General features: G+C 38.5%; 1 protein-coding gene across 5 annotated transcripts in view; it reads right to left on the minus strand.

The window, feature by feature from the left end:
* The window catches only part of TM9SF5 (transmembrane 9 superfamily member 5), an 80,736-nt gene that overhangs the window by 5,554 nt on the left and 58,928 nt on the right, over positions 1 to 16,254 (minus strand). Inside the window, exon 16 of one of the 5 annotated variants that reach the window (XM_059884532.1) lies at positions 11,605 to 11,776. In XM_059884532.1, coding sequence (XP_059740515.1) covers positions 11,605 to 11,776 — 172 coding nt within the window. 5 annotated transcript variants of the gene reach the window in all.

Genomic DNA, 16,254 nt, shown 5'->3' on the forward strand with positions numbered 1-16,254 from the left:
CTAGAGAAGGGAATGGCTACCCACTCCAGTATTCTTGCCTGGAGAATTCCACAGACAGAGGAGCCTGGCGGGCTACAGTCCACAGGGCCTCAAAGAGTCGGACACGACTTAGCAACTGAGCACAGGGAAAAGGAATAACGTCCCTTCCTTTGAAATTTTACCATGATGCTTGAAACTAGAAGAATACTAGCTACCACAGGGCCCAGAGTTAGAATAGGTCTGTAACTACCTGTACTGGGAAAAAATGTTAAGACCTTGAGGTTTTCAATATTCTTGAAAATAGAGAACACTGTGTTCTGTTCATTCCAATAGTACCCGGCATTTTGGTACATAAATATAAGCCAAAATAAAAATGAGCTGGGACTGAAGAGGTAATAGAATTATCCCAAAGATTATACTGGCCTTGACTCCCTGTATTCTAGAATAATGGGGAAAAATTGGAAGGATGTGCCTTTATTTTTTTAAGAAGGGCTGGAAGGGTTGAAAGAGCATGAAAAAGACTTGGAATGGGCTGTTATCATCATCTGTCCCTGAGGGTGAAGTTTTATGGCTTTAGGTACATGCGCCTGTCTTCATTGTCCCAATTACAGGAAGTCCACCAGATCTAACAGAAGGCCACAGAGGAGATTTCACAGGCATCATTTGGTGGTTTGTTTGCCCTAGCTTAAAGAAAGTACCTCTTTCTTAAGGAGGATGTGGAGAGTTGTGTTTAAGAGAATAAACAGTGGAGTCAGACCAACCAGGGTTTGAATGAATCATAGCTCCCAGACTAAGCTAGCTAAGTGACCTTGAACAAGTCACTTAATCTCTCTGGACCTCAGTTCCTCATCCATGCAATAGGAGTAATATGACTTACACTTCATAATAGTTAGACAATTAGGTGAAAATTGAGATAAATGTATGTTAATAGTTGACACATAATTGACTCAATAAGAAATAAATAGTATTATATCTTATGTTTTCATATTTGCTGTAAGCACCTTGCCAAGCCCATAAAAAGTTTAATAAATATTTGTTGGCTGCTTAACAATTAGCATTAATACATCTTTATTCCTTTCTGATCTTTTGTCCTTTAGAATTTAAATTTTTAATAAGACAGAGACAATTTGGTATAATAAAGCACAAAAAGACCACTATAGCTAATATTTGTATATTAAGATAATTGGACTTTTCCTTCAGTATAGTTTATTTCATCATGCACTGTGTGAGAACATTTTTCACTTCAATTTAGTGACAAAAATATTATACAGTAGACACTCAAAATATACTGAACTTTATTTGCTCCTTTTAATTAATAAAAATATATTTAAAGCATAGATACTTAGTGAGAAAATCAACAGAAAAGCACTCTGAACTTGGCTGATACTTCTGGGTCTTAGAAACTCTTTGCATCATACTGGCTTCAATCACTGCACAGTGACTGTTGATTCAGAGTCTCTGATTCTAAACATGTTCTCTTGAGATGAACAAAACTATATTTGGAAAATAGCATTAACTCCCAAGTAAAAGTGAGGTTCAAAAATAGTATTTCTTACAGTACTATTAACATTTTGGGCCAGATAATTCTTTGTTGTACATCACAGGATGTTTAGCACTATCCTTGGCCTCTACCCACTAGACGTCATCAGCATCCTCCCATCCCAGTCGTGACAATCAAAACTGTCTCCAGATATTGCTAAATGTCCTATAAGGGGATAAATTTGTCCCTGGTTGAGAACCACTGCTCAAGAAAAATAGACTGTGGCTAAATGCAAACATTTATATAAAATGTTTAATTTACTACCCAATGATAATGCCAACCAGGATTTATATTAAACCATAAACTCTATTATCATAATAGAACATAGCAGTTAAACTTTAGTAGAACGAATCTTAAGCGTTAGATCTGAATTGGTTATTCTGATCTTATATCTATTATATCAAACTAGAGATACATTATTTCAATTAATTTTAAGACTTTAATTCATTTGTTGATATCAAAAAGAGAACTTGATGCAAATTTAAAAAATTCACTGTCCTCCAATCAAGATCAAGTATCCACATCTGTGCCAACCATCAATCTCCATTAGAGATCTGAGTAAAGCGATCAAATTAGAAGATATCACAGCCTACTTGGTCATGCATAGAGTTCGTTTCTTTAATAGCTGGTTTCTTAACAGCTGGTTAAACTAGTGATACTGAAACTAGTTAGGATTTGGGATAAGTCACCCAACTTGAACTGAAGTTTATCTTTGTCTCTACAATGTAACATTTCCCTCCTGGTACCCTTTGGTGACATTATTGGTATAGTGTGGCTTATCCTTGTGCCTGTTCTTTGAATTCTATTTCAAAATGTTATTTACACATCTGTTAGTGTGCTATGTACTGAAAATTGAGTAGAGGAACACCAGCCACAATGCACATCATTTCCTTTGCCTCAAAAACTGAGAGGAAGAAAATACTGGGGTGCCATTTTAGACATACTGAGCTAACAAAAAACAAAACCATTTTGGGGGGGGGGGTTGGTTATTGTTTCTGTTAAAATAATACTCAATGCCAGCCGAGGCTGTAGTGAAAACAATACAACTCTGCTGATGCCAGAAAAGCATAAAGAGCCATAAAAATATTTATGCTTTTTGACCCTGTCATCCCATTTCACAGACTATCCTAAGGAAATAATTCAAAGTCGGCGGGGGGGAAGGCGGTGGGGGTGGTCAACAGTGAAGAAACAGTTAAGTAATCTTCTCAACAGATTAAACAGCCATAAAAGTGGCAAATATAAAGGATATATAGGAACATACTCAATATTGAAAAGTGATAGCTATGAGGTCCTATACTTCCATTATGATGCCATGGATGAATTCAAGTACCAAAGAGGAATGTGGTGACCACAAGGAAGAACTTCGGATGAGTGCATAATTATTCTAAGTTAGTGTAAAACTCTCGGAGAAGGCAATGGCACCCCACTCCAGTACTCTTGCCTGGAAAATCCCGTGGATGGAGGAGCCTGGTAGGCTGCAGTCCATGGGGTCGCTGGGAGTCGGACATGACTGAGCGACTTTCCTTTCACTTTTCACTTTCATGCATTGGAGAAGGAAATGGCAACCCACTCCAGTGTTCTTGCCTGGAGAATCCCAGGGATGGGGGAGCCTGGTGGGCTGCCATCTATGGGGTCGCACAAAGTCAGACACGACTGAAGCGACTTAGCAGCAGCAGCAGCAGTGTAAAACTCTTCAGTATATTTTACACACGAGTAGATATTGCTAATTTTAAAGTTCTCATTTAAAAAAAATTCACTCTCAGAAAGATCTGCCTGTAGCAAGAAAGAGTAATCAGCAATTAAGAACTGTACTTTTGTGTACATCTATATTCTCAAGACTAATTATTTCATTAAGAATGTTTTCCTCAAAAGTGAAACACCATGAGCAGAGGCAATAAGCCTTGCTTCCTGCTGTGAACCTCAAAATATAATGGTGAAATGGAATATAGAGATGCCATTCAAGAGTCTTAGGCAGAAAGGGGTTCTTAAAGAACAGTTGTAGAAAATGGATGTCAAAAGCACACTTGACGATTTAAAAATTTTTTCCTGATATGAACGATAACCAGGATTTACTTTGGGGGTTTTTCATGATTTAATTTTAAAATAGATATGGAGATCTCTTTTCCTCTCCCCACCCGCCGCCATGAAAACTAATTTGCTCTGATTCAAGACAGGGACATAGGAAGATCCTAAACTCACCTCCTCCCATAGACACACCAAACCTACAGCAATACATGAAACAAATTCCTCTGAAAAAAACCTGGCATAGCAACATCTTCACATAGCACAAATGAGAGGGGAAATTACATCATAGTGGGTAGGAAAGGCTGGGACAATGATCTCACCATAAACCCCAAATCCAGCATGGTGATACACAATTGGGAGGGAATCCAAAACCTGGAGCTTCTTTCTGAGGACCAAAGGGTTCATGCCCTACATCAGGCACTCCAACCTCTAAGACTGGCACCTGAGAAATAAACTCTCCAGACATCTGGTTTTGAAAAACCATGGGGCTCACACCCATGAGACCCAAGCAGCTGATACAAACTGAAGTTTGGCTCTTAAGGGCTTCATATGCCATCTCCAAAATATACTAATAGTTCATGCAGCTCAATATATTTAAAAAAAAAAAAAACAAAACACCCAATCCAAAAAAAATGGGCAGAAGATTCTAAAGAGTCATTGGCTCCAAAGAAGACATAAAGATGGCCAAGAGGCCCATGAAAAGATTCTCAACATCACTAATGATTAGAGAAATGCAAATCAAACTACAAAGAGGAATCACCTCACACCAGTCAGAATGACCATCATCAAAAGGTCTATAAATAATAAATGCTAGAGAGGGTATGGAGTAAAGGGACCCTCCTATACTGTTGCTGGGAATATAAACTGGTACAGCCACTATGGGAGAACAGTAATGGAGGTTCCTTAGAAAACTAAAAATAGAGCTACCATATGATCCTGCAATCCCACTCCTGGACATATATCATATATGTGGAGAAACCATAATTCAAAAAGATATAAGCACCCCAATGTTCATGCGCAAGCACTGTTTACAATAGCCGAGACATAGAAACAACGAAGTGCCCATAAACAATGAATGGATAAAGAAGGTGTGGTACTATATTACAATGGAATATTATTCAACTATAACAAAGAATGAAATAATGCATATGCAGCAACATAGATGGACCTGGAGATTGTCATGCTGAGTGAAGAAGTCAGAGAACAACAAATATCACATGATATCACTTCTATGTGGAATCTTAAAAAAAGGGGAAGAAATACTTATCTACAAACAGAAAGAGACACAGATGTAAAAATAAATTTATGCTTACCAGGGGGTGGAGGGAAATAAACTGGAAGATTGGGATTGACATATACACACTATTATATAACAAATAGGTTAACTAATAAGGACCTACTGTATATCACAGGGAACTCTACTCAATACTCTGTAATAGCACTATATAGGGAAAAAGTCTAAAAAGAGGGGATATGTGTATATGTATAACTGATTCACTTTGCTGTACACCTGAAACTAATACAACATTGCAATCAACTATTCTCCAATAAAAAATTAAATTTAAAAAAATCGAAACTACAATGAAGTATAACCTCACAACAGTCAGAAATGACCATCATTAAAAAGTCTACAAATAACAAATGCTGGAGAAGGTGTGCAAAAATAGGAACCCTTCTACACCGTGGGAATGTAAACTGGTGCAGCCACTATGGAAACATATGCAGATTCTTAAAAAATTGAAAATAGATTTACCACAAGATCCAGCAATTCACTCCTGAGTATTTATCTGAAGAATGCTGCTGCTGCTGCTAAGTCACTTCAGTCGTGTCCGACTCTGTGTGACCCCATAGATGCAGCCCACCAGTCTCCCTGGTCCCTGGGATTCTCCAGGGCAAGAACACTGGAGTGGGTGCCATTTCCTTCTCCAATGCATGAAAGTGAAAAGTGAAAATGAAGTCGCTCGGTCATGTCGACCGTCAGCGACCCATGGCTGCAGCCCACCAGGCTCCTCCGTCCATGGATTTTCCAGGCAAGAGTACTGGAGTGAGGTGCCATTGCCTTCTCCATATCTGAAGAATACAAAAACACTAATTCAAGCTATATGAACCCTAATGCTCACTGAAGCATCATTTACACAGCCAAGATATGAAAGCAATCTAGTGTTTATCAATAGATGAATCAATAAACAGGATGTGGTATATGTGTGTGTAGATACATATATATACATAATATATATAACATAGATATATAATACATAATACACATATGTTATATATATATCTCTCTCAGACATTAAAAAAGAATGAAATCTTGTCATTTGACCATTTGGGACAACATAGATGGACCCACAGGGTATTATGCTAAGTAAAGAAGTCAGACAGAGAAAAACAAATACTGTACATGGAATCTAAAACACAGAACAATTGAACAAACATAACAAAATAGAAAAGAGTCATGGATTTAGAGAAACAACAGGTGGTTGCTGGAGGTAGGGAGTAGGGGGAGGAGTGAAACAGGTGAGGGAAATTAAGAGATACAAAATCGCAGCTACAAAATAAAGAAGTCATGGGATGAATTGTACAGTATGGGGGAATATAGTCAATGATTATGCAATATCTTTGTATGGTGACAGATGGTAGCTAGACTTATCATGGTGATCATTTTGAAATGGACAGAAATATCAAATCACTGTGCTGTAATATTAAGAACATAGTGTTTGTAGGTCAATTATATTTCAACAAAGAAAAGAAAAGAAAATTCATAGAAAAAGAGATCAGATTTGTAGTTACTAGATGTGTCAGAGAAGGCAATGGCAACCCACTCCAGTACTCTCGCCTGGAAAATTCCATGGACGGAGGAGCCTGGGTAGGCTGCAGTCCATAGGGTCGAGAAGAGTCGGACACGACTGAGCGACTTCACTTTCACTTTTCACTTTCATGCATTGGCAGAAGGAAATGGCAACCCACTCCAGTGTTCTTGCCTGGAGAATCCCAGGGACGGGGGAGCCTGGTGGGCTGCCGTCTCTGGGGTCGCACAGAGTTGGACACGACTGAACGCGACTTAGCAGCAGCAGCAGCAGCAGCAGATGTGAGGGGTAGGGGAAGAGGAAATGGTTGAAGGCAGTCAAAAGATACAAAGTTTCAGTTATAAAATAAATAAGTATTAGGAATATAATATACAACATGGTAAGTATAATTAATACTGTTGTACATTATATATGAAAGTTGTTAAGAGTAAATCCTAAAAGTTCTCAGCAGAAGAAAAAAATTTTCTATTTTGTTAATTTTGTATCTATATGAGATGATAAATGTTCATTGAACCCACTGTGGTCATCATTTCATGATGCATGAAAGTCAATAATTATGCTGTATACCCGAAACTTATACAGAGCTGTACGTCAGCTATACCTCAATAAAAATCTGAATAAAACCGGAAAGGAAAAAATATATACACCCTCCAGAAAGATTTTAGGCTTGTTACTATGCTGCTGCTGCTAAGTCACTTCAGTCGTGTCTGACTCTGTGTGACCCCATAGACAGCAGCCCACCAGGCTCCCTCTGTCCCTGGGATTCTCCAGGCAAGAACACTAGAGTGGGTTGCCATTTCCTTCTCCAATGCATGCATGCATGCTAAGTTCGCTTCAGTCGTGTCCACTTGTGCGACCCTATGGACAGCAGCCCACCAGGCTCCTATGTCCATGGGATTCTCTAGGCAAGAATACTGGAGTGGGTTGCCATTTCCTTCTCCCCTGTTACTATAGATGTATGAAATTTATTACCAAAAAGTGGACAGAAGATCTGAATAGACATTTTTCCAAAGAAGACATACAGAAGGCCAAAAAGTACATGAAAAGATGCTCAGTAGCACTAATCATCAGGGAAATGCAAATCAAAACCACAATGAGATACCATCTCACACCTGTTAGAATGACAATTATCAAAAACACAAGAAATAAAAAGTTTTAGGGAGGATGTGGAGAAAAAGGGGACCCTGTGCACTGTTGATAGGAATATACATGGTATAGCCACTATGGAAAATGGTATGGAGGTTCCTAAAAAAATTAAAAATAGAATTACCATATGATCCAGAAATTCGACGTCTGGGTATTTATCCAAGAAAATGAAAACACTTACTGAAAAAAAAAAAACACGTATACCATGTTCACTGCAGTGTCATTTATAGTAGCCAAATTATGAAAACAACCTAAGTGTCTGCTGATGTATAAATGGATAAAGAAAATGTGGTATATGCATACAATGGAATATTATTCAGTGATAAAAAAATACAAAAAATCCTGCTTTTTGTGACAACATGGATGGACTTTGAGGGCGTTATGCTAGTGGAAATAAGTTAGACAAAGAAAGACAAATACTGCATGCTCTCACTTACATGTGCAATCTTAAACAAAATCAAACAACCAAATTCATAGATACAGAGAATAGATTGGTGGTTTCCAGAGGCTGGGGGAGGGAGATAAGAATGTGGGCAAAATGGGTGAAGGTGGTCAAAAGGTCCAAATTTCCGGTTATGAAATAAATAAGTCATAGGGGTATGATGCACAGCATGGTGATTATAAATAGCAATACTATACTTATTAGTATTTAAAGTTGCTAAGAGAATAAACCTTAAAAGTTCTCATTGATTCCAAACATTTTCTAACTGTGTATGACAGATGTTAACTAGACTTATTATGGTAATCATTTGATAATATATACAAATATAGAGTCATTGTGTTGTAGACCAGAAACTAATAAAATGTTGTATATCAATTACACTTCAATCTAAAACATTTTTTAAAGTAAAATAGATATGGAAACATAGGGTAATCTACCCCTTTCATACACTATGTAATTCAAGAAGAAACCATGTGCTTAGCAGCTATGAAGGATAGAAAATAGGCATAAGATGTGTGGTCCCTGTTCTCAAGAAATTCCAAGTTAGGTGGAGAGACATGCAAAAAAAAAAAAAAAAAATCAGGAGGATACACGCCTGAACTCAGTAAATGGTTTCAGTTAAGAGATTTAGAAAATATACGGAGCAGGGAGAACAGGAGCCCAAACACCAAGGTAAGTTTAGATCTTGATAGGAAGTATGGCACTATTAAAGTTTTCTATAAGATGAATGAAATTATCACATTTAAACCCCCTCAACTCCCCATAACTCCAACAATAAAATCTAAATTCCTTAGTAGAGTTTTTGAGACCATGGCAAGATCTGCCAGTTCCTTACATCTCTAACATCACTATTGCCACCTAGTGAATCCCCCACCCGCTGCCATGGTGAACTCCTCTGCGCTCTCTGAAGATGTCAAATTCCTTCCCCCTTCAGGATTTTTGAACATGCTGTCACCTCTGTTTGAAACACCTGATTATCCACCTCTTCTTTCATATCATTTCTTTCACAAAGCTCATCAAACCCATAATTCCTTCTTTGTCTGCCATCTATTAACATATAACATCCACAAAAGCAGGGGCCCTTACCTGTCTTGTTCACCACTATGTCCCCAGCACCTAGCCCAGAGTCTAGCGCTGTGTAAGACAGAAAAAGAAGCTTCTGAAGAAGAATAAATAGGGAGGTTGTGATTAACTATAAAGCATGGAAAATGAAAGTGAAAGTCGCTCAGTCATGTCCAACTCTTTGCGACCCCATGGACTAATACACTCCATGGAATTCTTTAGGCCAGAATACTGGAGTGGGTAGCCTTTCCCTTCTCCAGGGGATCTTCCCAAGCCAGGGATTGAACCCAGGTCTCCCTCATTGCAGGTGGATTCTTTACCAGCTGAATTACCAGGGAAGCCCAAGAATACTGGAGTGGGTAGCCTATCCCTTCTCCAGCGGGTCTTCCCAACCCAGGAATCGAACTGGGATCTCCTGCACTGCAGGCAGATTCTTTACCAACTGAGCTATCAGGGAAGTCCATAAAACATGGAAGGGCTATGTTAAGAATTCATGCAAAATAAGCCAAGGAGATCAGAGATTAGAGATGAGGGTCAAAGAGAGAGAGAAATTCAGATGAATCAGTGGGTGGGGGAGGAAGTGCTAGATTCACTTTCTGGGGCATGAACCAACATGACATGCAAATGTTCAGAATATACATGAAGAGAGATTATGGCTAGAGACAGAGATTTGGGAGCTGTCAGCACTAAGGAGATAAATGAAGCCCTGGGACTAAATAAACTCTAAAGGGAGAGTGCAGAAGAAAGGACTGAAATGCTGAAGCTGGAACCTTCAATAAAGCTAGAGTTAGGTGACAGGAAGAAGGAGGGAACAAAAGAATTCACAATATGGCACAGGAAGAATGCCAATCATGCTAGAAGAATTTCACAGAATGGGTGTGGAGTAGTGTTTAACCAAGAAGCCAAGGAGGATGGAGACTAGGGAACGGCCATTAGGTTTTTGCAAGAGACCACTGAGAACCTTGAAAAGTCAGATATTAGTGACAGAAGCAATTTAAGTGGTGGAGACTACCAATGGGGATAGCTGTTTGTCAGCAATGGAACCATTTGGGATGACATTTCACTTTTGAAAGAAGCTGCTGGTAATATAAGACTCCCAGAAAAAGGGAAGCCTGAAGTCAAAGTGTTAGGTAATGAAGAAAACATTAGCCTGAAATCACTGCACTCAATCCATTCAACTGCACATTACACAAATAGAAGAGCCAGTAACTTAAAAGGAGAGAAATCCAAAACAAGACACTGTGGGCAGAGATGGCATGTACACACAGCAATATGGGTGAAATTCACAAACAATCTGGAGAAAAAGAAACCTGACCTCAAAAAAGCCAGACATAGAAGAGTATATCTTGTACGATTCCATTAACCTACAATTCAAAAACAGGACAAGTTAACTGATGCTGTTAAAAGTCAGGATAGTGGCTGCCTTTGGGGAAAATGAGTGGAAAGACGCCCAACAGAGGCTTTGGGTCCATGGATCATGTACTTTTTATTAACATGGCTGTCAGTTATAGAGTGTGTTCAATGCTGTACACTTATGATGTGTGCATTTTTCTGCAGGCATATTTCAGTAAAAAGTTTAAAAACCTCAAAAGCAAACATGAGGAGCCTCATTAGACTAAAATAGTGAGACACTCTCAGGCCTTCTTAAAACCCAACTCATTTTTTAGTTCCCCAACCAGGAATGGAACTCAGGCTCCCTGTAGTAGAAGTGGAAGCGTGGAGTCCCAACCACTGGACCACCAGGGAATTTCCTAAATAGAACTGAGAGATGAGAGGAGGCCTGCACAGTCTTCTCTCTACTGAAGAGTTGAGAGCAGCAGGTACACAAAAAGGACAGAAAGAAGTCACCACCGAGATGCCCAGTTTCTCAGATAACGTTTGCCTGTGTCTTAAGGCTTTGATTTCTGACAAATTTTCATTGTTAATTTTTGCATATTTGTTGAACCTGGAGGGTTAAAAGCATAGGAAAATGCTTGAAATGTTCCAAACTGACCTACACAAATGATGTGACTTGAGCTAAAACCAGAACTTAAGAAGTGAGGCAGGTAGAGGTGGACCACTGCTTCCCTTGGGCTGGCAAGGCCATAAAGCTCTCCAAATTCATTATTTCTCCAATGGGATCATTTTAGAAACCATGCCATTTTTTCACCTGCTTTAAGCATTCATCTAAACAAGAATTGCCATCACATCTGAACCAAAATAACAATCCCAAATGAGTAATCCTGAGAAGTACCCATCTTGTTCCTCACCTATAATTGCTTATATTGACTTAATCTAATTTTACTAATTTAAAAGTTATTCAAGTCAGTTAATTTTTTATGCCTGGAAGGAATTCAAAAGTGATTACACACAACCCTTACTGTGCTTTGGAACACATCCCTACTGTTTAAAAACATTCACAAGAGATGGTCTTGTAGCTAAGTACATAAGGTCCCTCCAGCTCCCCAGGCCTTGCAATCTTTTATCCCCAAAGCATAGAAATGAACATGATGACTTTGTTCCCTCTTCCTTCCATTAATTGTTAATTGATGCTTATTATATTACGGCTATCTCCAAGTCTCTTTGGAGAATCCAAAATACACAAAATGTAATCCTGTGCTTACCGGTGAACAGGAAAAAAATCAAGACCATGATCATCGTGTACCCAAAGTACAAAATGATGCTTGCAATGTCTGTGATTTTAAGTTTAGCGAAGAAGTAGTAGACTGCATAAGCAAAAAAATAAACAGCTGTAAAACTGCTGGTAAGAAAGGCTCTCCACCACCAATGATAATCCTGTGAGAAGAGGTAGAAAAAAACAACTTTTTAGATGAAACTCTAACTATACATGGGTTAGTAATTATAATAAGAGGCAACATAAAATAGGCTCTATAGGATTATGGATTAAAAGAAATAAAAGAGGAAGTTTCATAAGAAATCTAATTTCATATGTACAGTCTGACTAATGTACATCCTGCTTGGGGCGCCCTCACAATGATAAACTCTTGGTTTCCAGGGGGACCGTGTGTGCCCTCAGGGACTGTACTTCTAATATGCACATCCTTTCTCTCTAGACGCTGCCTCAGCCCTGGAAGGTTTTCACATCAGCTTCAATTTACTGGCCAGAGTTGTGCTGGGCCTGAATTGATGCCTCAGTTCAGGTAAAAAAGGTTAGTAGAGAAATTTAAGATAGATCTTTTTTTCCCCCTTACAGTTTTATTGAGATATAATTGATATACAGCACTGTCTAATTTTAAGGTGTACAATATAATGACTTGACTTAACATATCATGAAATGATTATCACAGTAATTTTACTGAACATCCATCATCTCATATAGATACAAAATTAAAGAAATAGAGAAAAATATATTTTTCCTCGTGATGAGAACTCTTAGGATTTACTATCTTAACAATGGTCATAAAGAGCACACAGCAATGTCAATTATATTTATCATGTTGTACATTACATCCCTAGTACTTGTTTATCCTATAACTGCAAGTTTGTACCTTTCAACCACCTTCATCCAATTCTCCCTCCCCCTAACCCTTGCCTCTGGTAACCACAAGTCTGATCTCTTTTTCTACAAGTTTGTTTGTCCAAGATAGACCTTTATGGTTAATGGGAATTATTTTAACTGGCTAAATTCATGACCCATGGAGTCATGACAGAGGTCAATAATCAGGTTAGTCACACCCTGCCCATGGGTCCTTCCTGATAATAAAATTACCATAAAAGCACCATGGTCAAGGGCCAAGGGGATAAACTGTGCAGAAAAGAGTTAACATAGCAGGTCTGAGGTTGCCATCTTTAGAAAGGTCTGCTTACAAGGTTGACTCTTGGCTTAATACCTGGGAAGTTAGCATTTAATCATTCCCTGACTGATAAGACTGGTTTTCTATACCTAGACTGTACAAACTATGTGATCCGTGGCGAACACGTGCTGGAAAGTTTTGGAGTTGTTAGGCAGAGTGTGCCTGTGTGACTAGGTCCCAATAAAAACCTTGGCTATTGAGTCTCTTGTGGGCTTTCCTGGGCAGACACACTGCACATATACTACTGCATTTTTTACTGCTGCAGAAGGAGCATGCTGGGTGTGTTCCCTCATGAGGGAGAGAAAACACAGGAAGACTTCACATGGGTTTTTTTTCCAGGTTCCACCTGTGTCTTTTTCCCTTACTAATCCTGTTGTGCATCCTTTTGCAGTAACAAACCTTAGCCAAGAAGATGTCTATACGCTGAGTCCCATGAGTCCTTCTAGTGAGTCACCAAATATGTGGGTGGTTTTGGGGGCACTCAAACCTTTCTAAGAAATATATGTGTGTGTGTGTGTATATATATATATATATACACATAGATCTTATACCTATTAATGTTTTATTAATGATTGTTACAGAATTCCTATGACAAAATGTATCATAGAATGAATGAGTACCTAAGTATAATATGTACATAATTATATATCTTTTACATTTATTCCTATAGCTCAAGAAAAAAAATGCTCTAAGACATCATGTATATAATAATCATTCCCGAAACTCTCTTGTTACCTTTAGAAAGTTATATTAAATTACCAAAATAAGAGAGATCTAGAGGATTTAAGAAAATATGTTCACCACTAGCTCAGTTACTCAAAATGACATCAGGAAAAACTGAGGGTGGCACTGGGTAAAAAGAATTATATATGTCCATGGTAACCAAAAGGCAACAAAAAGAAAGAGAAAGGGCCTTTAGCAGCAACCTCAAGCCCATAAAATATAATCCTGGCCTAAGCTACAAGAGGAGAAGGCAATGGCACCCCACTCCAGTACTCTTGCCTGGAAAATCCCATGGACGGAGGAGCCTGGTAGGCTGCAGTCCATGGGGTCGCTGAGGGTCAGACACAACTGAGCGACTTCACTTTCACTTTTCACTTTCATGCATTGGAGAAGGAAATGGCAACCCACTCCAGTGTTCTTGCCTGGAGAATCCCAGGGATGGGGGAGCCTGGTGGGCTGCCGTCTATGGGGTCGCGCAGAGTCGGACACGACTGAAGTGACTTACCTTACCTTACCTTAAGCTACAAGAAAATGTTAATTGTTAAAAAGAAAACATCATTGAATCAGATGTTTTATGTCAGAACTATCAAATCAGTTCCCTGTGTTTTCCTATGTTAACTGAATACTATACAGAAATTACAGTAACTAGCCAGAGAGAAACTGCTTTCTCTTGAAAACTTTCTATCAAAGTAGCATTAACTTACTGATGAAAGAAATCAAAGAGGACACAAATAGATGGAGAAATATACCAAGTTCATGGATTGGAAGAATCAATACAGTGACAATGAGTATACTACCCAAAGCAACCTATAGATTCAATGCAATCCCTATCAAGCTACCAAAAGTATTTTTCACAGAACTAGAACAAATAATTTCACAATTCGTATGGAAATACAAAAAATCTCAAATAGCCAAAGCAATCTTGAGAAAGAAGATTGGAACTGGAGGAATCAACCTGCCTGACTTCAGGCTCTACTACAAAGCTACAATCATCAAGATAGTATGGTACTGGCACAAAAACAGAAATATAGATCAATGGAACAAAATAGAAAGCCCAGAGATAAACCCACACACCTATGGACACCTTATCTTTGACAAAGAAGGCAAGAATATACAATGGAGAAAAGACAATCTCTTTAAGAAGTGGTGCTGGGAAAACTGGTCAACCACTTGCAAAAGAATGAAACTAGAACACTTTCTAACACCATACACAAAAATAAACTCAAAGTGGATTAAAGATCTAAATGTAAGACCAGAAACTATAAAACTCCTAGAGGAAAACACAGGCAAAACACTCTCCGACATAAATCAAGGCAGGATCCTCTATGACCCACCTCCCAGTGTATTGGAAATAAAAGCAAAAATAAACAAATGGAACCTAATTAAACTTAAAAGCTTTTGCACAATGAAGGAAACTATAAGCAAGGTGAAAAGACAGCCTTCAGAATGGGAGGAAATAATAGCAAATGAAACAACTGACAAAGAATTAATCTCAAAAATATACAAGCAACCCCTGAAGCTCAATTCCAGAAAAATCAATGACCCAATCAAAAATGGGTCACAGAACTAAACAGACAGTTCTCCAAAGAAGACATACAGATGGCTAACAAACACATGAAAAGATGCTCAACATCACTCATTATCAGAGAAATGCAAATCAAAACCACTATGAGGTACCATTTCACACCAGTCACAATGGCTGCCATCCAAAAATCTATGAACAATAAATGCTGGAGAGGGTGTAGAGAAAAGGGAACCCTCTTATACTGTTGGTGGGAATGCAAACTAGTACAGCCACTATGGAGAACAGTGTGGAGATTCCTTAAAAAACTGGAAATAGAACTGCCTTATGATCCAGCAATCCCACTGCTGGGCATACACACTGAGGAAACCAGAAGGGAAAGAGACACGTGTACCCCAATGTTCATCACAGCACTGTTTGTAATAGCCAGGACATGGAAGTAACCTAGATGTCCATCAGCAGATGAATGGATAAGAAAGTTGTGGTACATATACACAATGGAGTATTACTCAGCCATTAAAAAGAGTACATTTGAATCAGTTCTAATGAGGTGGATGAAACTGGAGCCTATTATACAGAGTGAAGTAAGTCAGAAAGAAAAATACCAATACAGTATACTAACACATATATATGGAATTTAGAAAGATGGTAACAATAACCCTATATGCAAGACAGCAAAAGAGACACAGATGTATAGAACAATCTTCTGGACTCTGTGGGAGAAGGCGAGGGTGGGAAGATCTGAGAGAATAGCATTGAAATATGTATATTATCATATATGAAACAGATCTCCAGTCCAGGTTTGATGCATGAGACAGGGTGCTCAGGGCTGGTGCACTGGGATGATCCAGAGGGATGGGATGGGGAGGGATGTGGGAGGGGGGTTCAAGATAGGGAACATATGTAAACCCATGGCTGATTCATATCAATGTATGGCAAAACCCACTACAATACTGTAAAGTAATTAGCCTCCAACTAAAATAAATTAATTTTTTAAAAAAGCATTAACTTGATAGCTGCATCAAAATCAAAATGTGTCATTAGGAAAACACAATATAGAAGTGATCTCAAGTTGTACAAACCATGCAGTTAACACTTAGTTTAATCCCTTTCTCAACAGACTTTTTTTTTTTTTTGGTGCAAAGACTCATTTATTCAAGAGCTCTTGTGAACATAAAAATACATAAAGTAGTAGATTAAAAAAGAAGTCATCA

This window comes from Bos taurus, unplaced genomic scaffold (genome assembly GCF_002263795.3).
Source record: "Bos taurus isolate L1 Dominette 01449 registration number 42190680 breed Hereford unplaced genomic scaffold, ARS-UCD2.0 Super-Scaffold_1723_ScbfJmS_2085, whole genome shotgun sequence".
In the NCBI taxonomy this organism is placed as follows: Eukaryota; Metazoa; Chordata; class Mammalia; order Artiodactyla; family Bovidae; genus Bos; species Bos taurus.